The sequence below is a fragment of the Salvelinus fontinalis genome, unplaced genomic scaffold, assembly GCF_029448725.1.
Source record: "Salvelinus fontinalis isolate EN_2023a unplaced genomic scaffold, ASM2944872v1 scaffold_1331, whole genome shotgun sequence".
NCBI classification, from domain to species: Eukaryota; Metazoa; Chordata; class Actinopteri; order Salmoniformes; family Salmonidae; genus Salvelinus; species Salvelinus fontinalis.
Window position 1 is genome coordinate 20,063 of NW_026601540.1, and position 25,896 is coordinate 45,958.

At 44.4% G+C, this 25,896-nt stretch overlaps 1 protein-coding gene across 6 annotated transcripts; it reads left to right on the plus strand.

The window, feature by feature from the left end:
- Positions 1-79: 79 nt before the first annotated feature.
- LOC129849001 (uncharacterized) lies at positions 80-25,059 on the plus strand. 6 transcript variants are annotated; one of them, XM_055916086.1, is made up of 18 exons: positions 80-3,120; positions 3,394-3,513; positions 4,369-4,488; positions 4,765-4,884; positions 5,732-5,851; positions 6,125-6,244; positions 7,089-7,208; positions 7,502-7,661; positions 7,774-7,827; positions 7,935-8,106; positions 8,212-8,248; positions 8,362-8,735; positions 8,772-9,766; positions 10,140-10,232; positions 10,394-11,376; positions 11,546-11,669; positions 11,935-13,177; positions 24,498-25,059. In XM_055916086.1, the coding sequence occupies exons 1-17, from the start codon at positions 2,923-2,925 to the stop codon at positions 12,183-12,185; spliced, it is 4,161 nt and encodes a 1,386-aa protein (XP_055772061.1). In that variant the 5' UTR covers positions 80-2,922; the 3' UTR covers positions 12,186-13,177; positions 24,498-25,059. The 6 variants fall into 6 exon arrangements, with proteins under 6 accessions (XP_055772061.1, XP_055772060.1, XP_055772058.1 ...); XM_055916085.1 differs by having other exon boundaries at positions 80-2,806; positions 3,001-3,120; positions 8,362-9,766; XM_055916083.1 differs by having other exon boundaries at positions 8,362-9,766.
- Positions 25,060-25,896: the final 837 nt, after the last annotated feature.

Consider the following 25,896-nt stretch of genomic DNA (forward strand, 5'->3'; position numbering starts at 1 on the left):
TTTTGGCTAAATCCTTACTTAAGTCAGACCATCTATCACAATCTGTTCCAAGATCCAATACTACTTAGTATGAAAGTGTATTAGAAGTGCATTCTAGGGGCCTCCCGGGTGGCGCAGTGGTCTAGAGCACTGCATCGCAGTGCTAGCTGCGCCACCAGTCTCTGGGTTCGCGCCCAGGCTCTGTCGCAGCCGGCCGCGACCGGGAGGTCCGTGGGGCGACGCACAATTGGGCTAGCGTCGTCCAGGTTAGGGAGGGTTTGGCCGGTAGGGATATCCTTGTCTCATCGCGCTCCAGCGACTCCTGTGGCGGGCCGGGCGCAGTGCGCGCTAACCAAGGGGGCCAGGTGCACAGTGTTTCCTCCGACACATTGGTGCGGCTGGCTTCCGGGTTGGAGGCGCCTGTGTTAAGAAGCAGTGCGGCTTGGTTGGGTTGTGCTTCGGAGGACGCGTGGCTTTCGACCTTCGTCTCTCCCGAGCCCGTACCGGAGTTGTAGCGATGAGACAAGATAGTAATTACTAGCGATTGGATACGACGAAAATTGGGGAGAAAAGGGGATAAAATGTATTAAAAATATATATATATAAAAAAGTGCATTCTAAGTTGTATGCTAGTAGGTACATTGAACACGTTTTCAATTAACCGTTCATCTTTGAAGTTACAACTTACTTACTTAATTCTCTCGTTCTCTCTTTCTTTCTCTCTCTCTGAGAACCTGAGCCCTAGGACCATACGTCAGGACTACCGGGCATGATGACTCCTTGCTGTCCCCAGTCCGCCTGGCCTTGCTGCTATTCCAGTTTCAACTGTTCTGCCTGCGGTTACGGAACCCCTACCTGTCCCAGACCTGCTGTTTTCAACTCTTAATGATCGGCTATGAAAAGCCAACTGAGATTTATTCCTGATTATTATTTGACCATGCTTGTCATTTATGAACATTTTGAAAATCTTGGCTCTCTCTAATTTTCTCCTTCTCTCTTTCTTTCTCTCGGAGGACCTGAGCCCTAGGACCATACGTCGGGACTACCGGCCGTGGTGACTCCTTGCTGTCCCCAGTCCGCCTGGCCTTGCTGCTATTCCAGTTTCAACTATTCTGCCTGCGGTTATGGAACCGCCACCTGTCCCAGACCTGTTGTTTTTCAACTCTTAATGATCGGCTATGAAAAGCCAACTGAAAATTATTCATGATTATTATTTGACCATGCTTGTCACTTATGAACATTTTTGAACATCTTGGCATAGTTCTGTTATAATCTCCACCCGGCACAGCCAGAAGAGGACTGGCCACCCCTCATAGCCTGGTTCCTCTCTAGGTTTCTTCCTAGGTTTTGGCCTTTCTAGGGAGTTTTTCCTAGCCACCGTGCTTCTACACCTGCATTACTAGCTGTTTGGGGTTTTAGGCTGGGTTTCTGTACAGCACTTCGAGATATTAGCTGATGTACGAAGGGCTATATAAAATAAACTTGATTGATTGATTGACTATCACTGCTAGCTAGGTTCACAGGGGCAGTACTCAAGTCCGGAAGCACTGTGCTCGTGTCGTCGTGGCCACTATTGGTTAATTTAAAAGGCAATCTCCCCAAACCGGTCTGAAAACGAACCAAGCCTATTCAAATGCCGATCTTGAAAATGACAGCAAATAAGGCGGGATTTCACCAGCTACCCTTAACTTAATTGTGGGCATCATTTCTTGTTTGACAACACTGTTATGAAAAAAGTACACCGAGATAGCCTTATTCAGCAATAATGTAAACATTTCTGATTGCTGTAAATTATAGCTACGTATGACTAGGTTTCCTAACCCAGGAATGATTTCTGAATTTAGATTCGAATCGATTAGATTAATTTATTAGTCACATACATAGGGTCGCAGATGTAATTGCAGGGTACAGTGAAATTCTTAAGATCTGAACTCCAACAGTGCAGGTCAAAAAGATAAGTGAATGAAACAATATTAATATTAATAATTATATACACCATATATACATATTTATTTACAACATTTACAAACCAACAGCATGCATTCATTCAGTTTGTATAAATTATGATAGAAGTGTGAAATGACTGTAATGAGTATCTTGGACTAATAGGCAGTTGGCTTAAACCATTTATTCATAATTGGCAATATGTGGGCCTGCCTTTATCCAATCAGCTTACCACATCTGTCTTCCCTCGCCAAACCCATCAATGATTTGATTTATTTGACCATAATTTGGTTGGTCCATTTTATTGACACTAAATAGATGTTATTTTAACCGTAGCTGTTAAAAGTCCAACAGTGGGAGTGTGCAGACTGATGATGGCGCGACTTTAATTCCTGACTATTTCAGTTATGGCCAACAGAGGGCAACATTTATCCATAAAATACGATTAAACCTCACTGAACCAAAGTGAATTAGGTTACATTGTAAACTTTATAGAGATTTCGTATGTGATCAGAAACAATGCCTTAATTTCCCAGAGTGGTCGCTCTGTGCTATTGTAGTTGACGTAATCATGTACAATGGCATGACGTAATATATGAGCCTATGACGTAAACGCACTCGAGGGAAGGTTCAGTGCCTACTGGCTCAGTTGAGTTGATGATTTGCAAAGGACAGTCATCCTCATGTTCAAATAAATCACTTTGAGTCGACAAAGACGACATTCTGTGAGTACAGCAAAACGGGCAAAGATTTTGTAATAAAAAAATATATATATATTTTAAAATGTATTTGTTTATAAAAAAAAATGTCAGGTCCAATCTGAAGGGTGCCTGAAAACACAATGGATAGAAATCATAAACGGTTGAGAAAAATTCTTCAAAAGGTAAGTCTCATAAGTGATAAAAAAATGTTTTTGTTAATTCTGGGGCTTTCTCTCTTGATATGTAATGAGGCTATCTTATTGGTAGTATAGCGTATATGCTGTAAAAACAGATTGAAATGATTTATAGTTGGAAAAGTGGGCTTAATAATGGAGGGCTCAAGTTAAATGTATTTCCTTATGTTCATAAACCCCAGGCTGGGACCCTCCAAGCTAGTGCTGGAGAGCAGGTGCTCCAGACAGACGTCCATTCCGCTGGCCATGATGGACTAAGGCTGCCAGCCCTGGGAGACTGCCCCAAGGACAGCCCCCTAAAGGTAAGAAACAACTTTTAGTTCTGTTGCAAAACGTCTGGTTGTAACGGAGACCAGTTGGTTGTAATCTAGTAATATGACGGGTTAAAAGCCAGTTTACAACAAGATAATAACGCCATTAAGACACATGGACCACCTACTAGTTAGAACTAATAGTATTGGTATTCTGATTTTAATTCTGTTTGTAATTCTAAGCTTATGATTTATAGTTGGAGAAGCGGGCATAATAATGGAGGGCTCACGTTAAATGTATTTCCTTATGTTCATAAACCCCAGGCTGGGACCTTCCAAGCTAGTGCTGGAGAGCAGGTGCTCCAGACAGACGTCCATTCCGCTGGCCATGATGGACTAAGGCTGCCAGGCCTGGGAGACTGCCCCAAGGACAGCCCCCTAAAGGTAAGAAACAGCTTTTAGTTCTGTTGCAAAACGTCTGGTTGTAACGGATAGATATTGGAAATCCGCTCGAAGGACCAAATTGTTGTATGATTTTGTAATCAATGTTCATAAATTTCAATTATCTTTATAGGTCTGCAACCCAGAGTGTGTAAAGTTCTAGTTTAAATGAAACAGACAGAATTCCCAACTCACAATTAGTCAAATCCAATTTATTTGCGAGAGCTCTACCGTGCATATACAAAGATGTTCCTTTTATAACATTCTCTTAACCTACGCACATACATACACACTAACATTAGGAGAGCTATCCTATCTACCTCTCTACAATTCTCACCACAGTTGACCACTACCCAACTGACAGTTCCAGTCCCCCCAAGATAAGGGAAACCTGGAGGGGTTCTCCCTGTCCTATCTTATCTCCCCAGAGTTATAGCTGGGTCGGTTCAAACATTGGTTAAAGATTCTCTTTGCTTTCTTTCGGCACACACGTACATTCCTCTCTTCCCAAACCTATTTGGACTTATGTTTATCAGCTTTAATTACTCCTTGTCTATGCTACATAACCTCTAACCCCTAATGGTTAAGTTTCCGGGTAGAATTATTTAATCATTTATCTCCAACCTTTATAAATTCCTTTAACAAATCTAGCAATATGACGGGTTTAAAACCAGTTTACAACAAGATAATAACGCCATTAAGACACATGGACCACCTACTAGTTAGAACTATTAATAGTTTTGGAATTCTGATTTTAATTCTGATTGTAATTCTAAGGTTATGATTTATATTTGGAGAAGCGGGCATAATAATGGAGGGCTCAAGTTAAATGTATTTCCTTATGTTCCTGTACCCCAGGCTGGGACCCTCCAAGCTAGTGCTGGAGAGCAGGTGCTCCAGACAGACGTCCATTCCGCTGGCCATGATGGACTAAGGCTGCCAGCCCTGGGAGACTGCCCCAAGGACAGCCCCCTAAAGGTAAGAAACAACTTTTAGTTCTGTTGCAAAACGTCTGGTTGTAACGGAGACCAGTTGGTTGTAATCTAGTAATATGACGGGTTGAAAACCAGTTTACAACAAGATAATAACGCCATTAAGACACATGGACCACCTACTAGTTAGAACTATTAATAGTTTTGGAATTCTGATTTTAATTCTGTTTGTAATTCTAAGCTTATGATTTATAGTTGGAGAAGCGGGCATAATAATGGAGGGCTCAAGTTAAATGTATTTCCTTATGTTCATAAACCCCAGGCTGGGACCTTCCAAGCTAATGCTGGAGAGCAGGTGCTCCAGACAGACGTCCATTCCGCTGGCCATGATGGACTAAGGCTGCCAGCCCTGTTAGACTGCCCCAAGGACAGCCCCCTAAAGGTAAGAAACAGCTTTTAGTTCTGTTGCAAAACGTCTGGTTGTAACGGACAGATATTGGAAATCCGCTCGAAGGACCAAATTGTTGTATGATTTTGTAATCAATGTTCATAAATTTCAATTATCTTTATAGGTCTGCAACCCAGTGTGTGTAAAGTTCTAGTTTAAATGAAACAGACAGAATTCCCAATTAGTCAAATCCAATTTATTTGAGAGAGCTCTACCGTGCATATACAAAGATGTTCCTTTTATAACATTCTTTTAACCTACGCACATACATACACACTAACATTAGGAGAGCTATCCTATCTACCTCTCTACAATTCTCACCACAGTTGATCACTACCCAACTGACAGTTCCATTCCCCCCAAGATAAGGGAAACCTGGAGGGGTTCTCCCTGTCCTATCTTATCTCCCCAGAGTTATAGCTGGGTCGGTTCAAACATTGGTTAAAGATTCTCTTTGCTTTCTTTCGGCACACACGTACATTCCTCTCTTCCCAACCTATTTGGACTTATGTTTATCAGCTTTAATTACTCCTTGTCTATGCTACATAACCTCTAACCCCTGATGGTTAAGTTTCCGGGTAGAATTATTTAATCATTTATCTCCAACCTTTATAAATTCCTTTAACAAATCTAGCAATATGACGGGTTTAAAACCAGTTTACAACAAGATAATAACGCCATTAAGACACATGGACCACCTACTAGTTAGAACTATTAATAGTTTTGGAATTCTGATTTTAATTCTGATTGTAATTCTAAGGTTATGATTTATATTTGGAGAAGCGGGCATAATAATGGAGGGCTCTGGTTAAATGTATTTCCTTATGTTCCTGTACCCCAGGCTGGGACCCTCCAAGCTAGTGCTGGAGAGCAGGTGCTCCAGACTGACGTCCATTCCGCTGGCCATGATGGACTAAGGCTGCCAGCCCTGGGAGACTGCCCCAAGGACCGCCCCCTAAAGGTAAGAAACAACTTTTAGTTCTATTGCAAAACGTCTGGTTGTAACGGAGACCAGTTGGTTGTAATCTAGCAATATGACGGGTTGAAAACCAGTTTACAACAAGATAATAACGCCATTAAGACACATGGACCACCTACTAGTTAGAACTAATAGTATTGGAATTCTGATTTTAATTCTGTTTGTAATTCTAAGCTTATGATTTATAATTGGAGAAGCGGACATAATAATGGAGGGCTCAAGTTAAATGTATTTCCTTATGTTCATAAACCCCAGGCTGGGACCTTCCAAGCTAGTGCTGGAGAGCAGGTGCTCCAGACAGACGTCCATTCCGCTGGCCATGATGGACTAAGGCTGCCAGGCCTGGGAGACTGCCCCAAGGACAGCCCCCTAAAGGTAAGAAACAGCTTTTAGTTCTGTTGCAAAACGTCTGGTTGTAACGGACAGATATTGGAAATCCGCTCGAAGGACCAAATTGTTGTATGATTTTGTAATCAATGTTCATAAATTTCAATTATCTTTATAGGTCTGCAACCCAGTGTGTGTAAAGTTCTAGTTTAAATGAAACAGACAGAATTCCCAATTAGTCAAATCCAATTTATTTGAGAGAGCTCTACCGTGCATATACAAAGATGTTCCTTTTATAACATTCTTTTAACCTACGCACATACATACACACTAACATTAGGAGAGCTATCCTATCTACCTCTCTACAATTCTCACCACAGTTGATCACTACCCAACTGACAGTTCCATTCCCCCCAAGATAAGGGAAACCTGGAGGGGTTCTCCCTGTCCTATCTTATCTCCCCAGAGTTATAGCTGGGTCGGTTCAAACATTGGTTAAAGATTCTCTTTGCTTTCTTTCGGCACACACGTACATTCCTCTCTTCCCAACCTATTTGGACTTATGTTTATCAGCTTTAATTACTCCTTGTCTATGCTACATAACCTCTAACCCCTAATGGTTAAGTTTCCGGGTAGAATTATTTAATCATTTATCTCCAACCTTTATAAATTCCTTTAACAAATCTAGCAATATGACGGGTTTAAAACCAGTTTACAACAAGATAATAATGCCATTAAGACACATGGACCACCTACTAGTTAGAACTAATAGTATTGGAATTCTGATTTTAATTCTGATTGTAATTCTAAGGTTATGATTTATATTTGGAGAAGCGGGCATAATAATGGAGGGCTCTGGTTAAATGTATTTCCTTATGTTCCTGTACCCCAGGCTGGGACCCTCCAAGCTAGTGCTGGAGAGCAGGTGCTCCAGACTGACGTCCATTCCGCTGGCCATGATGGACTAAGGCTGCCAGCCCTGGGAGACTGCCCCAAGGACAGCCCTCTAAAGGTAACAAACAGCTTTTAGTTCTGTTGCAAAACGTCTGGTTGTAACAGAGACCAGTTGGTTGTAATCTAGTAATATGACGGGTTGAAAACCAGTTTACAACAAGATAATAACGCTATTAAGACACATGGACCACCTACTAGTTAGAACTAATAGTATTGGAATTCTGATTTTAATTCTGACTTTAATTTACGGTTAACCGTTAAGTTGACATGTCACTTAGTACCACCGTGCCTATGGTGAAATAGGTGGTTTCTATGGTGATATGATTTCCCCACTGTTGTTATTTGTCTCAGAACCTTGAGCCGAAGCCCCCACAAGGCCCCAGGCCCAGCCGAGAGGCTATCAAGGCTAGAAGGGCTAGGGAGGCTAAGTCAGGGGTGGTAAACCTAAGCCGCCAAGTAGTTGGTGTGTTGGCACTGCCTCAAACGCTTCTATCTCAAACAACCAGTAACAGTGAGTATTGATCTCCACTTCCAAAATTCTTTGATTTTTTAATGGAATTCTAAAATGACATACAGTATGGTGGAAGGATCCACTATTATCTACGACTCTCCTCTTTCTGTAGGTGTCCTGCCAGCTATCAAGAAGGGCACTAAAGTTACTAAAATGGAGACAACAGGTGGGTATTGGTGACACAGTGTTTATTCCTGATTATACAACTTCAATAGAATCGTTGCTGTGGTCACTAGCTTGTTCGGTGGTAATTCTGATTGTCTTCTGTTTCAGAAACCCCAGGTCCCCTGACACCTAATGATGGGGAGATAATGATCTCCTTTCCATCTGTTGATGACCTCCTGACCCCAAAGAGTGATGTCACGTCCGAGGCTAAGAGCGATGATGCCTCCTGTCCAATTTCACCTGAGGCGTTCTCTCTAACAAACTTCCTGAAGTCTCACCCGTGAGTCCTGCTGTGAACCTCATTATGTGCAGAAAAAATATAATCTACTGTATATAAACACTAGTTTAAGTTGCCAATGATTCCTGGTGTTTGTTTGTTTTCCAGTCAGAGAAAGCTTATCAGGAAGTTCCTCAAACAAATGGTAAGTCCCCCATTTTTTCTGCTTTTAAGGGTGGAGGGATCATCGGAAACAACTATCTTGTAACATAAAAACTACTAGCTGTCAGATTGTTGTTTTCTGTTTCTCTTTCTAAGAACGTGACAATAGGCGACCTGGACGAAGTCATCGAGTGGGTGGTGTGTGTCTCCAGTGAGGTGTTCCTCCCAGTGATGGCTCTGCACAGGACCTCCAGACCAGAGTCGTCAGACTCATTCCGCTGGGGGTCAGGTGTGCTCCAGATCATCTCTGAAAAGTTCCACCAGCGGAGTTCTGAGCCGAAGGGAAGGCTCCTGGGCGGGCAGCCGCCCACTCCCCCTTCTGAGACCGACAAGGAGCTTCAGGGCATAGCAGATCTGTCTGTGAGTAACATCCTGAAAAGGGCCCAGGAGGACCTCTTCTCTTCTGGTGAGGATGACCTGGAGATCACCCATCCAGGCATCACTCTGACCGAAGAGAAGCTCTCCAGCATCTTCTCAGAGCTGTTCAGGGGCGCATGTGAGAGTGCCCAGGAGGCCGCCGGACGCATCCACCACATGAGGTCTGGAAGAGGCAACAACAGCCGAAATGGGAGACGCCCTGGGTCACCAACAGAGTTGGGAGAACTGGGGTCAGTGAGGAGTCCCAAGGGAAGTGACGTCCATAAAGTCCTTAGCGAGGGGTCCCTCCCTGTCTTTGCCCTGTTTGGGGAGAGGCCAGGGGAAGTTGGGGAGACCAGCAGCCCTGCTGGGGAGATGGACGAGACCCAGACTGCCAGCACTCCCAGCATTCCCCGGTCTGGGCATGGCGGCAGAAGTTGTAGCCAGACCACCATTCCCACCACCGGCCACAGAGAGGCAGGAGTCACAGCCAGTAACATCTTTGATGTTATTGTTCATCTGGCGCACTCCGACACTGACCGGGAACTCCACCAGGAGTTCAGCAGTGAGGATGATGTTTCACTGAATGACATCATGGACATTAAGGCAGTGGAGCCCCTGGGGCAGATCCTGTCCTCATGGAGGCTGGTCAACAGGATCTTCAGGGGGAAGGTCCACTACTTTGGGAAGGAGCTCATCTGCAAGGTGTATCAGATGCTTCTAGACAGCGGTATGGGCAGGAGGCCAATGGCCCGCCAGAGCAGGTCCGAGCCCATCCTGAAAGACCTGGCTGCCAACCGTAGGCTCTCCAATGAATTCTTCACAGACGTGCTGTACATGTTCATCCAACGTGCCATTAAGAATCTGCTGGAGAACTTCTTGGGTCTGCCGACCACCCCACCAGGTAGAGACATTATGTGGAATGACAATTTCAACTGGATGTATAGGGACGGCTGGGGGAACACCCCCACATCCAGCGAGGAGGAGTTGTGGGACAGCGACTCCACCTGGTCAAGTGGGCTTGGGGAGGAGGAGTTGGCAGAGTCCCGTGGGAGGTGGGCCGCTCTGTTGGAGAAGGGCAGACTCCAGACCCTCCAGTCCTCCGGCTCCCTCTCCCTCTCCGATGACAACAAGGAGGCACTAGGTTAGTTATTATGTTGTTTTTACCTTCTTTTGCACCCGCATATTCCCCTTCTTTCTTTTCCCTTATTGTCAGTAATTGTATTTTCAATTTCTCTCTCCTCTTTTTTTCTTATTTTTCTATACAGTGTTTGGAGACATTTTATGTGTGAAGTATTACTTTGAATCAATGTCAAATTCATTCTATAGAAGGCCGGGTTTCTGCAGGTTTTCACTCCACCCTTGATTGATGAATTAAGGTCACTGATTAGTAAGAAACTCCTCTCACCTGGTTGTCTAGGTCTTAATTGAAAGGAAAAAACTAAAACCTGCAGACACTCGGCCCCCCATGGAATGAGTTTGACACCCCTGTATTAAATAAATGTTGATTTGACTAGGGGCCGTCTGCCAGGTCCTGACCTCCAGGGTGGGAGACATCCTGAACAGTACCTGCAACAACGATTACAAGGCCAGGCTCATCATCCAGAAAGGTACACTTATAACCTGTTTTACCCATATGAACAGTAATAACAATGTAATAACCTGTGTAATAACCAGTGTATTACCATTATAGTAAATGTGCCAGATACTGCATAGTGTTATACATGAATGTGGCTTTGAACCATTTCAGAATATGAGTGTGTTTTCTTAGGATTGGATTCCGGTGCCAGGGAAAGGTTCCCTGACTCTCAATGTCCCTCTTCACCCGAAGAGGAGGAGGTAGTAGTGAGTGCCATGACTGTCTCATACCCTAAACCCTCCACCTCAACCCAGGCAGCATGGGCAGCTCCTGCCCAGACTCTGGATGTTTTTCTGCCCAGACCCTGCCTGGATGAAGAAGAGGTAGTGCCCAGCACCTCCATGAAGGACAACTCTGTGACGACCACCCATGCAGCACGGGCAGCTCCTTCCCAGACCCTGGAAGAAGAGGTGGGAGAAGCTGAGGTGTCCGACGTGAGTGACAGCTCCCTGATGCCCACCAAGGCCCTTGAGAAGATTCCCTCCCTCCTACCAGGCAAGAATCTTATTGAAGAGGACATCCTCATTTGCAGCACTCCCTGGGCCACCGTCATAAGCCCCCAGACCCTGAAGTTTATCCTCCACGGCATCATGTGCCGACTGGAGGCCTCAGAGTCCCCCCAGACAAGGAGGGCCAATGACCCCTTCAGGCTGATGAAGGATCTCTTTCTGGAGGTCCGGCATGCCCTTAAGTATGCTGACATCTCTGTCGTCTTTGGCCTGGAGGAGAGCATCCAATTCATTGGGGAGGATGCGGTGAAGGCCATCGTGAAGACTGCAGCTCAAAGATTGTCCCTGCGTTCGGACTCCAACCGGGCTCAACTGCGTGCCGCACGCTCTGGTGGCGAGGGAGCCATCAGGTGCATGGCGGACACCATCACACAAGTCATAGATGACTATTCCGAGGACTGGAGTTCCGACTGCCATTTTGGAGCCAGGAGGAGCCGTGCTAGTGGGAGGTCACACTCCTCAACGTCCTCAAGGAGTGATATCACACTCACCGAGGAGCTCCTGGCCCGGAGGGAAACCCTTGAAGAGGACCTAGAGGAGATGGCTGATGACAGCACTGGTTTGGAGAAGACCATTGTAAGCTCAGCCATCTCTGAGAAGTCCCAGGTAATTAGCTAAATTTCTGAGAGCACCGAGTCCATCAGCTGTGCCCTCTTAACAGACCTCGAGTACATCACCTCCACACATGAGACAGACAAGAACCAGTAGATCGTTTAGTTATTTGGGCTGTTTGATTGTGAGGCATCGACTCAAATCTGTTTCTCTCTCTACTAAGGAGAAGGAGAAGCAGAAGGAGAAGGAAGAGGCTATTAAGGAAGAAGTGAGGAAGTCAGGAAAGAAGAAGCGAGGTAATAACAAGGACCAGAAGAAGAACAAGGTGTCTCCTCTTGGCAATGATAGTAAGTCCTCACTTCTTTTCAGTCAACATGTGCATCTGTCTTCAGCACACTATTGTAATGTAAGGACGGGAGACTATGATGAAATTATCAGGGTCTTATTCATTAGCCACTAAAGGGAAGAGAACAGACTAAAACAGGGAGGAACTTTCTTGAACTTGCCAATAACAAATGCTTGTTTTTGTTTTCTGTTTCAAAACATTTTGCTACTGTGTGCCTTAATGAACACGAGCCTGATTTCATGCCCTGTTCTCTGTCACCTATTCAGGTACTATGGCTGCAGATGAGCCGAAGAAAAAACAGGCTCTCTTCCCGCGGATCACAGCTGCCCTGGCAAAACTATTTTGCTTCCCCTGCAAAAAAAAGATGCAAAAAGTAACTATGCAGAGACGAGTTTTGGAAACCCTGATGCCACCTCCCCCAACCCACTTTCTAAAAAAACATCAGAGCCATCAGAAGAGGGAGACAACCCCCGCTACTCACAACCCATTTTATTACCACCCCCCCATTTTAACTTAATAAACACAACTTGCAGCTATTTTGATCTTCTTTTTTACTTTTTTTTACAGACCCACCTGCATGCTATAGATTCTTAAGGTCAATTTGCTGTGTACTGTCTACAGTATCATTGTAATGAGTATGTTCACTGTGCCAGTCATTATTTTTATTTGTACCTTTATTTAACTAGGCAAGTCAGTTTAGAACAAATTCTTATTTTCAATGATGACCTAGGAACATTGGGTTAACTGCCTTGTTCAGGGGCAGAACGACAGATTTTTTAGGCTACCTGTCGCTATATAGGTATAGGCTAAATGCCCTAACCTAATTGCAATTTACATAATAAGAGTCACATTTGAATAATTCCCGCATTTTAACTTTCTTGAGAGGGAATACATCTCTAATACACTATGCTCAATACCATACAGTAAGCACACCACTGTATGCCGATGACACCTGCAAGCCCCGCCTCCCCGCAGAATAAAGAATAGACATGAGTGGATAATTGCGGTGTCACTACAAAGGATACCTTAATTAAGCCAATTCATTGGCTTTAGACATGTCAATCAGGTCTGTGTTGTAATCTGATTGGTGTGTGTGTACCACCTCAAGGCAAAAGGTGTAGAAACTCTGAAGCACTCCATTCTGTTTATGATTTCTATTTATGATTGACGCTGCTGTTTAAAGCAATTTTTATGTCTGCCTTATTTGTATTATTACATAGTTGGGGAGGACAGGGGAGAAAGGGTGGACAGCTCCCTGTCTAGTAGTTGTAGCTGGTTATAGGTCTTCATGAGGAAGCGCCGACAGACGGACAGCTGTGCGAGTTCGCATTTTCTAATAAAACAGCAGCACGAGCGATGGCTTCGGCGTAGCATTTCGTACTGTATTTTTCATAAAGCGGTGAAGTCGACATTGTGAATGTTTTATTCTGTGCTAGTTTCGTGGTGTCCGTGTGTTGGCATGACATAGCAGCTACGAGCAAGAGCCGATTCGATTATGGGAACATTCAGGTAGGCATTGCTGTTTTATTCATAAATGTATTATTTACTGTTGTTCTTGTTATAATTCCATCTGTCACAGAAACATTTGTTATGCATGTAGATGGATCGAGCGAAGTTTACGTTTATGCTCCAAAACAAAGCACATAGACCCTGTGTATTGTTACATTGAGGAAGCCTTAATCTTCATCAGAGGTTACTCAGCGACAGCGGGGCTGATACTGCTCCATTTCTCTCTTGTCGAATTAATACAGTGGTCTTCATTTGCATATTTCCGGAAAGCGAATAGGCCCCTCAAATGAAAGGGAAGGCAAGCGAAAAAGAAAATAGCCGAAATAGGCTACAACCCCGTTATTTTTCGGTAGGCTACTGTTTTACGCACAGAAATAAGAGGATACATTGTGGCCTCTTCCCCTGCGCGGCCTCAATTTCATATATCGTTTTACAATCGTTGCAATGTTTGAATGGCCTTCTTCTTGTCACATTGCACGGCAAGACATAGGCTTGAGCTGCCATTTGAATTGGTGACAGTTGCTGAAGCATCATCTGCAGCGCGAGAGCCTGTTGTACAGGTAGCAGCCATATGCATCAGCATATTGGCCTGAAATCCGGGCTAAGTGCCATCACACAAACATAAACTGAAACAGGCATAAACCCACGGAATTACATCCTCAGCCAGTTCTTTGTAGCCTATACAACGCAGGTTATTTGTCCTTCAGATGTATGCGTTTTGCTCGTGAAGGCATGCTACAGCCGTTACAATATTGTAGTCAGAAATGGATGTGCCTTGGGTTGGCTTTACTCAAATATAATGAGGGCGAAAGATCTCAAACATTAGCATGAATTGCAGCTAACATTTTATTATGGAAGGGGTATTATGGCTGACAATAAACAAGTGAAGTATTCTGCCCCAGGCGTCTGCATTCAGTCTCTTTTGGGGACTACTATTCAAGGAATAAATGACCTTGCATTTCAGACCAGTTATGGTTAATATTATAAACGGTGGAATAGAACAGACTAGAGACATGCACCACCAAGTGAAAGCGCTGGGTAGATTTCACCAGCACAGGGTGTGTTGAGTGAGAAATCAAGTCATTGCTTTTAGCCTTATCTAGGAAATGCACTCACCATACAGAGTGAAACACACGGGCTCTCAAGAAAACAATTATCTGATCTTCACACATCCCCATGACCTTGTTTTGAAAAGAAATGCTATACCCGTTTACCACACACACACGCAGATGGGGCATTTGAACATTACAGCTCAGTAAAAGTGACAGTTGGCATTCACACACAGCTGTGTAAACCTCACTTCTTTCTCATCATCCCTGCTACTTGCTGTTGCTACAGCAATCCATGCTGAGGTGAACTGTGACTGAATGGTAAGCTAATAGGCCTTTGTGATGTCAAATTAACAGTCTTGTGTTTTACACCGGCTTGGCTGTGGCGTGCTTCTGCTGTACAAACTGCTGATTGCCACAATAAGGGCCGTGGTAGTAGGGGGGAGGGATATCATCTAGCTGTCCTGATGTCTGTGTCTGTCTGGATTGCTGTCAGGTTCTGTATGTCTGTCTCTGCATCTCTGACAGGTTCTATCTGTTCGTCACAATGACTCTCTCACTGTGGTTGGTTGGCTGTAGCGATCAGCAGAGGCCTGCCCTGTGCTAAAGGTTCCACTCCATTATCCTGCTGTGCTGCTGACGCTGAGATACTGGGAGCAACTCCATGACCTGACATACCAAGCCTAAAACTCCAGTATCCTGCCCTACTGCAGCTACTACAAGCTCCCTTCTAGTCTGTTGTTCCTGTCATTTTGGTAGCACTTTACATTACAGCACGGAATCAAGCGGTAATAGAATGGTAACTAGTTAAAGTTACTCACAAAGCAAGCCATTATTTGCCCAGATACAGGATGCTACAGATCAGTATAACTGTATTGTTTCAGAGACATTACATACTAGAGGGGTGATAATACAAAAACAACATGGCAGTGTTTCCCCTAAAATTCTCCAAATGTCTTGGCATGGGGCCCCCATTGATTTTGATATCATGTTTGAGTCACTCAGATACACTATATATACAAAAGTATGTGGACACCACTTCAAATTTGTGGATCGAACATTTCAGCTGACAGATGTATAAAATCGAGCACACAGTCATGCAATCTCCATAGACAAACGTTGGCAGTAGAATGGCCTTACCGTCAAGTTCAGTGACTTTCAACGTGGCACTATCATAGGATGCCACCTTTCCAACAAGTCTGTTTGTCAAATGTCTGCCCTGCTAGAGCTGCCCTGGTCAACTGTAAGTGCTGTTATTGTGAATTGGAAACGGCTAGGAGCAACAACGGCTCAGCCACAAAGTAGTAGGCCACACAAACACACAGAATGGGACCGTTGAGTGTTGAAGCACGTAGTGCATAAAAATAATCTGTCCTCGGTTGCAACACTTACTACCGAGGTCCCAACTGTCTCTGGAAGCAATGTCAGCATAAGAACTGTTCATCCAGAGCTTCGTGAAAGGGGTTTCCATGGCCGAGCAGCCGCGCACAAGCCTAAGATCACCATGCGCAATGCCAAGCATTGGCCGGAGTAGTGTAAAGCTTGCTGCCATTGGACTCTGGAGCAGTGGAAACGCATTCTCTGGAGTGATGAATCACCCTCCACTAGTTGGCAGACCGAAGGACAAATCTGGGTTTGGCGGAAGCCAGGAGTACGCTACCTGCCACAATGCATTGTGCCAACTAAAGTTTGGAGGAGGAATAATGAATGGTCTGGGGCTGTTTTTCATGGTTCGGGATAGGCCCCTTAGTTCCAGTGAAGGGAAATCTTAACGCTACAGCATACAATGACATTCTAGATGATTCTGTGCTTCCAACTTTGTGGCAACAGTTTGGGGAAGGACCTTTCCTGTTTCAACATGACAATGCCCCCGTGCACAAAGGGAGTTCCAAACAGAAATGGTTTGTTGAGGTTGGTGTGGAATAACTGGACTGCCCTGCACAGAGCCCTGACCTTAACCCCATCGAACAGCTTTGGAATGAATTGGAACGCCAACTGCGAGCCAGGCCTAATTGCCCAGCATCATTGCCCAACCTCACTAATGCATTTGTGGCTAAATGGAAGCAAGTCCCCGCAGCAATGTTCCAATATCAAGTGGAAAGCCTTCCCAGAAGAGTGGAGGCTGTTATAGCAGCAAAGTGGGGACCAACTCTATTTTAATGCTCATGATTTTGTAATGAGATGTTTGACAAGCTTTTGGTCATGTAGTGTAGCATAATAACACAACATAAGACGTAGCAAAATGTATAGAATTTCAGGAAACTAGCTTTAAAACTTTAAAATAGAGCTGAATGAACACACAATCAACTGGTGACACAATGTCCCGTGGCTATTGTACTAAAGTGGCATAGGTGTGCCAGTAATAGGTCAGATGGTTTCTGTTTGATGCCGCACTAACTATACTGGCCCCAGATCAGTTTGGATCAGTGCCCCAGAAAAGGGGATCTGGTTGGTTCATCTACTGTGGGAAAGTGAGGCTTAAACCAATCCCACGGACATCCCATGTATCGTTTATGTGTGTATTTTCTGTTAATGCCTAGGCAAATGCAAGGGCACCCTGGGTTATGTTGGTGTACAGTGTTTAATCTGTTTGTAATCTGTTTGAGGATGACGCAGCAGTGCTGGTGATCCTTTTAATCTGTATCTTATTGAATCACCTGATCAGGGTCAGATTGGCCTAGCCCCCCTCTGACAAAACACTCACTACCATTGCAGAATAAATTATTAGTCACATTGCATTGCTTTTGAATTCGTTTGGAGGGAGGATGGTGGAAATGTGTATTTTAAAGCCATGTTCCCCTTGGTATTCATGGAAATGTGATTATCAGGAGGGCGCTTATAGCTAAACTAAGAATTCAGGAAGCAATTCTTGTTCTGAATGTGCTTACGTTTAGGGAACTTGGGTAGTCTGAGGGAGCTTCACTGGATGACATGTCATTCTAATTAGCCCAAATGTGTCTGGTCATCATTCAAGTTTACCGTCAAAGCAACTTATTCATTAGATTCATCTCGATTCTAGATAACATCTGCTGTACCTCCCCTAGTCATGGCCGATATAATGAATGTATATATAATTCACTTTGTCAAGGAAGGTCATGTGGAGACCAGGCTGTCATTGCCATGACGATTTTGGATGACTAGGGGAGGTCAAGCATATTAGAGACAATGGTTAATATGCAGCCATTACAGAATCAGAGGGAATATGTCAACAACAGTGACGTTAGAAGAGCACAGGGTTCATAATACTAACCCTAGACACCAGAGTGGGAGAAGAACTGGGCACTACATAGTGGACTACTTTTGACCAGGGCCCATTCCCAGGTAGCACACTATATAGATCACAGGTTGCCATTTTGGATGCTGCCAGTCGCATGCACTTGGATGTTGTGGCGTTGAGGAACAAGCCACGTGTCAGCGGACAGAAGGGAACAAAGCTATAAATGAGATGTAGCAACAGCGAGGTTAGGGCGTACAGGAGGTAGGACTGGGGGTTTAGCGTGGGGGCTGCCCTTGATGTCAAGCATGGCCTGAGGGGGAGGCACAGGACGTACAAGGAGGGAGAGAGGGGACGGGATGGGTGGATTAGGGGTTCGGGGGGAGAAATGGGGGATAGAGAGGGTTGGTAGTTGGAGGTACAATAGGTCTGTCTGTTGCTGTGGACAGTGGAAGCGAGGATAGGATGCGCTGAGGCGCACACACAATGTGATAATTGTGCACGTGGATAGCGGTTTACATACAAACTCGTGCATAGGCACAACACAGTGCTCACATTGAAGCTGCCCCATTTTTTTGTTGTCCTACCGTTACCCTTAGAGAGATTTAATGCACTGATAGCCAGAGCAGCAATTGTCCCACATATTGCTGTAGTCTAGCATGACTCACAGAGTTTGGATTACAGCCTGGCTTTAATGACATTGCTGTATACCCCCTCTGGTGTACATCCAACTGTAGCTGGACTGGAATGATTCCTGGTGAGATGACACATGGGGATGCCAGTAATTTAGGGGATTTGTTTTCAGAAGGAGACTAGTGTTATATTTTCAGAGATGTTAAGGTTATTTCTTGCATTGGTTTCTTAAAAGGTAACTACAGTTGAAGTCGGAAATTTATATACACCTTAGCCAAATACATTTAAACTCAGTTTTTCACAATTCCTGACATTTAATTCTAGTAAAAATTCCCTGTCTTAGGTCAGTTAGGATCACCACTTTATTTTAAGAATGTGAAATTTCCGAATAATAGTAGAGAGAATTATTTATTTCAGCTTTTATTTCTTTCATCACATTCCTAGTGGGTCAGATGTTTTACATACACTGAATTAGTATTTGGTAGCGTTGCCCTTAAATTGTTTAACTTGGGTCACACAATAAGTTGGGTGAATTTTGGCCCGTTCTTCCTGACAGAGCTGGTGTAACTGAGTCAGATTTGTAGGCCTCCTTGCTCGCATATGCTTTTTCAGTTCTACCCATACATTTTCTAAAGGATTGAGGTCAGGGTTTTGTGATACCTTGACTTTGTTGCCCTTAAGCCATTTTGCCACAACTTTGGAAGTATGCTTGGGGTCATTGTCCATTTGGAAGCCTCATTTGCAACCTAGCTTAAACTTCCTGACTGATGTCTTGAGATGTTGCTCAATATAGCCACATCATTTTCCGTCCTTATGAAGCCATCTATTTTGTGAAGTACACTAGTCCCTCCTGCAGCAAAGCATCCCCACAACATGATGCCGCCACCCCTGCTTCACGGTTGGGATGGTGTTCTTCGGCTTGCAAGCCTCCCATTTTTCCTCCAAACATAACAATGGTCATTATGGCCAAACAGTTCTATTTTTGTTTCATCAGACCAGAGGACATTTCTCCAAAAAGTACGATCTTTGTCCCCATGTGCAGTTGCAAACCATAGTCTGGCTTTTTTATGCAGCTTTGGAGCAGTGGCTTCTTCCTTGCTGAGCGGCCTTTCAGGTTATGTCGATATAGGACTTGTTTTACTGTGGATATAGATACTTTTGTACCGGTTTCCTCCAGCATATTCACAAGGTCCTCTGCTGTTGTTCTGGGATTGATTTGCACTTTTTGCATCAAAGTACGTTCATCTCTAGGAGACAGAATGAGTCTCCTTCCTGAGAGGTATGACGGCTGCGTGGTCCCATGGTGTTTATACTTGCGTACTATTGTTTGTACAGATGAACGTGGTACCTTCAGGCGTTTGGAAATTGCTCCCAAGGATGTACCAGAATTGTGGAGGTCTATATTTTTTTTTCTGGGGTCTTGGCTGATTTCTTTAAATTTTCCCATGATGTCAAGCAAAGAGGCACTGCGTTTGAAGGTAGGCCTTGAAATACATCCACAGGTACACCTCCAATTGACTCAATGATGCCAATTAGCCTATCAGAAGCTTCTAAAGCCATGACTTAATTATCTGGAATTTTCCAAGCTGTTTAAAGGCACAGTCAACTTAGTGTATGTAAACATCTGACCCACTGGAATTGTGATTTAAGTGAAATAATCTGTCTGTCAACAATTGATGGAAAATGACTTGTGTCATGCACAAAGTAGATGTCCTAACCGACTTGCCAAAACTATAGTTTGTTAACATGAAATTTGTGGAGTGGTTGAAAAATTTGTTTTAATGACTCCAACCTAAGTGAATGTAAACTTCCGACTTCAACTGTATATGCATTTCCATCGTCACAGTGAGCAGTCGTGAGAAATATCAAGGGTTAAAGTTCAGTATTTCTAGTGTCATAAGATTAGCTTTGATAAAATTAGGCTACACATGAACAACTTTTCTCTGTTGCTATTGTTACATTGTTTTGGAGGAACTAGCTACATGTCATTTTGAGGGAGTATTGTGATGGTTTCGGGACACCCGTTTTCCTGAGCCGCTGCTCTTCTTCTGATGCAATTGGTCTCATGCTAGTTAATGGCTGTTTTGATTGGCCTCTCCCAGCACATGAATGGTGTCCTTGTCCCTCCATCCCTCTGCAGTTTTTTCCCTTCAAACAATCTTTTTTCTCTTCTTCTTTGGGCAGTTCTTCTGTTTTCCTTGTTGTCGTGCTTCAGTAGACGTGTGTATCAGTGTGACTATGGCTGATATTAAAACAGCTAGGGTGTGTGTGTGTGTGTGTGTGTTGTAGTCATAGAGCTGTTCAGCATTCCGATGATGGCTAGCCCATTCCCCTCATCTCACTTGCAGATGTGCATAAGCCCTACATTCGGGGATTCCATTTGTCAAATGTATGCTGAATTACCCTCGGCTTGGGTTTAGGCCTCTCTCTCCTCTCCCTCTATGTGGATTGGGGCCACCAGCTCGGCTTACCCAGTAATAGCGCTCCCAAACATGATGCAGGCCAGGGCTGTACTTCTGTCCATAGAAACAGAATCACTAGAATGGAAATGCTATGAGGGTGCAGTCAAATTGCCATGACTATGAGGCTGTCAAGGTTTTCTTTTTCATTCTAGTAATTCTATTTCTATGGTGCTGCCTGGCTGCCACAGGCAGGAGTGGAAACACCATAGAACTAGAATGAGTAGAACATGAAACAACCCAGGCCATCGCCATTTGGCTGCACCCAATGGGATTCTCATTCTAGTAATTCCATTTCTATGGTGCAGCTTGGCTGCCACAGACAGGAACTGCTGAGCAGCGTTGCTACCTACATGGTTAAACAAGCTTGATGCCCTCAATCTCACACAAATTATCAATGAACCTACCAGGTACCACCCCAAAGCCGTAAACACGGGCACCCTCATAGATATCATCCTAACCAACTTGCCCTGTAAATACACCTCTGCTGTTTTCAACCAAGATCTCAGCGATCACTGCCTCATTGCCTGCATCTGTAATGGGTCAGCGGTCAAACGACCTCCACTCATCACTGTCAAATGCTCCCTGAAACACTTCAGCGAGCAGGCCTTTCTAATCGACCTGGCCCGGGTATCCTGGAAGGATATTGACCTCATCCAGTCAGTAGAGGATGCCTGGTTATTTTTTTTAAATGCCTTTCTCACCATCTTAAATAAGCATGCCCCATTCAATACATTTAGTACCAGGAACAGATATAGCCCTTGGTTCTCTCCAGACCTGACTGCTCTTAACCAACACAAAAACATCCTATGGCGTTCTGCATTAGTATCGAACAGCCCCCGTGATATGCAACTTTTCAGGGAAGTTGGAAACCAATATACACAGGCAGTTAGAAAAGCCAAGGCTAGCTTTTTCATGCAGAAATTTGCTTCCTGCAACACAAAGTCAAAATAAATCTGGGACACTGTAAAGTCTATGGAGAATAAGAACACCTCCTCCCAGCTGCCCACTGCACTGAGGATAGGAAACTGTCACCACTGATGAATCCACTATAATTGAGAATTTCAGTAAGCATTTTTCTACGGCTGGCCATGCTTTCCACCTGGCTACCCCTACCCCGGTCAACAGCACTGCACCCCCCCACAGCAACTCGCCCAAGCCTTCCCCATTTCTCCTTCTCCCAAATCCAGTCAGCTGATGTTCTGAATGAGCAGCAAAATCTGGACCCCTACAAATCAGCCGGGCTAGACAATCTGGACCCTTTCTTTCTAAAACTATCTGCCAGAATTATTGCAACCCCTATTACTAGCCTGTTCAACCTCTCTCTCGTGTCGTCTGAGATTCCCAAAGATTGGAAAGCAGCTGCGGTCATCCCCCTCTTCAAAGGGGGGGACACTCTTGACCCAAACTGCTTCAGACCTATATCTATCCTACCCTGCCTTTCTAAGGTCTTCGAAAGCCAAGTCAACAAACAGATTACCGACCATTTCGAATCCCACCGCACCTTCTCCGCTATGCAATCTGGTTTCAGAGCTGGTCATGGGTGCACGTCAGACACGCTCAAGGTCCTAAACGATATCTTAACCGCCAACGATAAGAAACAATACTGTGCAGCCGTATTCATTGACCTGGCTAAGGCTTTTGACTCTGTCAATCACCACATCCTCATCGGCAGACTCGATAGCCTTGGTTTCTCAAATGATTGCCTCGTCTTGTTCACCAACTACTTCTCTGATAGAGTTCAGTGTGTCAAATCGGAGGGCCTTTTGTCCGGGCCTCTGACAGTCTCTATGGGGGTGCCACAGGGTTCAATTCTTGGGCCGACTCTCTTCTCTGTATACATCAATGATGTCGCTCTTGCTGCTCGTGAGTCTCTGATCCACCTCTACACAGACGACACCATTCTGTATACTTCTGGCCCTTTGGACACTGTGTTAAAAACCCTCCAGACGAGCTTCAATGCCATACAACTCTCCTTCCGTGGCCTCCAACTGCTCTTAAATACAAGTAAAACTAAATGCATGCTATTCAACCGATCGCCACCTGCACCTGCCCGCCCGTCCAGCATCACTACTCTGGATGGTTTTGACTTAGAATATGTGGACAACTACAAATACCTAGGTGTCTGGTTAGACTGTAAACTCTCCTTCCAGACTCACATCAAACATCTCCAATCCAAAGTTAAATCTAGAATTGGCTCCCTATTTCGCAACAAAGCATCCTTCACTCATGCTGCCAAACATACCCTCGTAAAACTGACCATCCTACCGATCCTCGACTTCGGCGATGTCATTTACAAAATTGCCTCCAATACCCTACTCCATAAATTGGATGCAGTCTATCACAGTGCCATCCGTTTTGTCACCAAAACCCCATATACTACCCACCACTGCGACCTGTACGCTCTCGTTGGCTGGCCCTCGCTTCATACTCGTCGCCAAACCCACTGGCTCCAGGTCATCTACAAGACCCTGCTAGGTAAAGTCCCCCTTATCTCAGCACCCACCTCCAGCAGGTATATCTCTCTAGTCACCCCCAAAACCAATTCCTCCTTTGGCTGCCTCACCTTCCAGTTCTCTGCTGCCAATGACTGGAACAAACTACAAAAATCTCTGAAACTGGAAACACTTATCTCCCTCACTAGCTTTAAGCACCAGCTGTCAGAGCAGCTCACAGATTACTGCACCTGTACATAGCCCATCTATAATTTAGCCCAACACAATTTTCGCTTTGTCATTATGGGGTATTGTGTGTAGATTGAGATTTAAATTTTATTTAAATCCATTTTAGAATAAGGCTGTAAAGTAACAACATTTGGAAAAAGTCAAGGGGTCTGAACTTTCCGAATGCACTGTATGTATACTGAACAAAAATGTAAACGCAGCATGCATTCAAAGATTTTACTGAGTTACAATTCATATAAGGAAATCAGTCAATTTTAAATGAATTCATTAGGCACTAATCTATGGATTTAACATGAATGGGAATGCAGATCTGTGTCTGTTAGTCACAGATACCGTAAAAAAGAAGGTAAGGACGTGGATCAGAAAAGCAGTCAGTATCTGGTGTGACCGCCATTTGCCTCATGCAGCGCGACATCTCCTTCCATTAGAGTTGATCAGGCTATTGATTGTTTCCTGTGGAACACGCTGTAGTATACGTTGATCGATGAGTATGCGGGCCATGGAAGAACTGAGATTTTCAGCTCCCAGGAATTGTGTACAGATCCTTGCGACATGGAGCTGTGCATTATCATTCTGAAACATGAGGTGATGGCGGCTGATGAATGGCACAACAATGGGCCTCAGGATCTCGTCACGGTATCTTTGTGCGTTCAAATTGACATTGATCAAATGCAATTGTGTTCGTTGTATGTAGCTAATGCCTGCCCATACCATAACCCCACCGCTACCATGGTGCACTCAAACCGCTCGACCACACAACGCCATACACATGGTCAGCAGTTGAGGCCAGTTGGATGTACTGCCAAATTCTCTAAAACAACGTTGGTGGCTTACGGTAGAAAAATGGGCATTCAATTCTCTGGCAACAGCTCTGGTGGACATTCCTGCAGTCAGCATGCCAATTGCACGCTGCTTCAGAACTTGTGGCATTGTGTTGTGTGACACAACTGCACATTTTAGAGTGGCCTTCTATTGACCCCAGCACGAGGTTCACCTGTGTAATGATTATGCTGTTTAATCAGCCTCTTGATATGCCACACTTGTCAGGTGGATGGCTTATCTTGGCAAAGGAGAAATGTTCACTAACAGGGATGTAATCAAATTTGTTCACAGAATTTAAGAGAAATAAGCTTTTTGTGCATATGGAAAATTTCTGGGATCTTTTATTTCAGCTCATGAAACATGGGACCAACACTTTACATGTTGCATTCATGTTTTTGTTCAGTGTATGTCCTCGTGAATATGTCCTCGTAATTCAAATGTTCTTTAAATTCACAACAGGTTTGAGGAACCCTGATCCGATTGGCTCCGGCACCGCCCTACCAGGTGACCCTACAGCGGGGGAGACGGGTAAGGAGACCCAGCCACAGCCTCCCCTGTCCAACAGTGCGTTGCACTGTGCCCACCACTACAACCATGTCCACCCCCAGCGGCAGCCCTGAGAGAGAGGGCTCCACAGGGGGACCCAACCAGCTGGAGTGTCCCCTCTCCTCTCCCCCTGGCATGGACCATTCCATGGGCAGCCCCCTGCTCAGCCCGGACTCATCTTGCCAAGATGCCATGCTCTCAGGGCATCGTGAGGCTGCAGTCTTGGTTCAGCTGGGAGGCACACACCTTGCAGCACCCGCAGCCGTCAGCCACCGCACTCGCCCCGGGGGGGCACAGCTGGACACTCACATACCGCCGGGCAGCTGGCACCCACCTGGAGGTGTGAGGAGGAGAGAGGAGAGGTTTAGGTTCCTAGGCATAAACTGAAAGAAGCATAGGAAAGTAAAAAGTCATTTTTGTCATGTAATTTCTTGTTGTGGTCTGCCTTCATGGGTAAAACACTACTAGTGATAAAGATGTTCTAGGAGTCTATTTTGATCATTTTATATTAATTTTGAGATGTCAACTGATAGTTTAATTTGATTATTGTGTCCCCTTTGGAGTGGTTTTGAACACTGTTTACAATGAATTTATGTACTTTAACTTCAATTTGAAGCTCATAATTTCTACCCCTCCATCCCTGTGGATGTCTTGTCTGTCTAGGCAGCTGTTTAAGTGTTGTATCCAATCCCCTGCCAACTCGTGAATCGAATAGCAGTACATTAGTCTTCCGTGCCAACTTCTTCCAGTAAAAAAAATCAACAGTATGTAAAAGTCCCACCCTTAGACAGTGAGTCAAAGTTATTTGACAAGCACACACATGCCTATAAAAAAAAAGGCACAATTCAAGGTAGGACTGGTGGGCTACAAAAATGTTCGGTTACATTTTACATTAGTGCCCTTATAACAGTGATTATTCCTGTAATCACAGTGTAACAAGTATTGTAATTACTCATTAGTACACTGGGTTAGGGTTAAGGATTACTACTGTAAGTACATTGTTACAATTAGTTACAATGAGTAATTACAAAATTACACGAGCAGTTACACAGTAGCACTGTCTTGTAAAAGTGTTACCAAATAGTCTGTAGGCTACAGCAGTTTGAAAATATATATCTTCAGGCAACAGAAAAAAAACGGTAGACAAAGTTCTCACTTGTGTCTCTCTAAAATACAATTACTTGCGTATGACAGTCAAATCACCTCCAACTGCTCATTACAAAACGGTCTAAGCAATCCACTCATCCATTGCTATTTTGTTGCATGATTTGCATATGATCAAAATCATACTAATTTGACAGCTGCCAAGGTG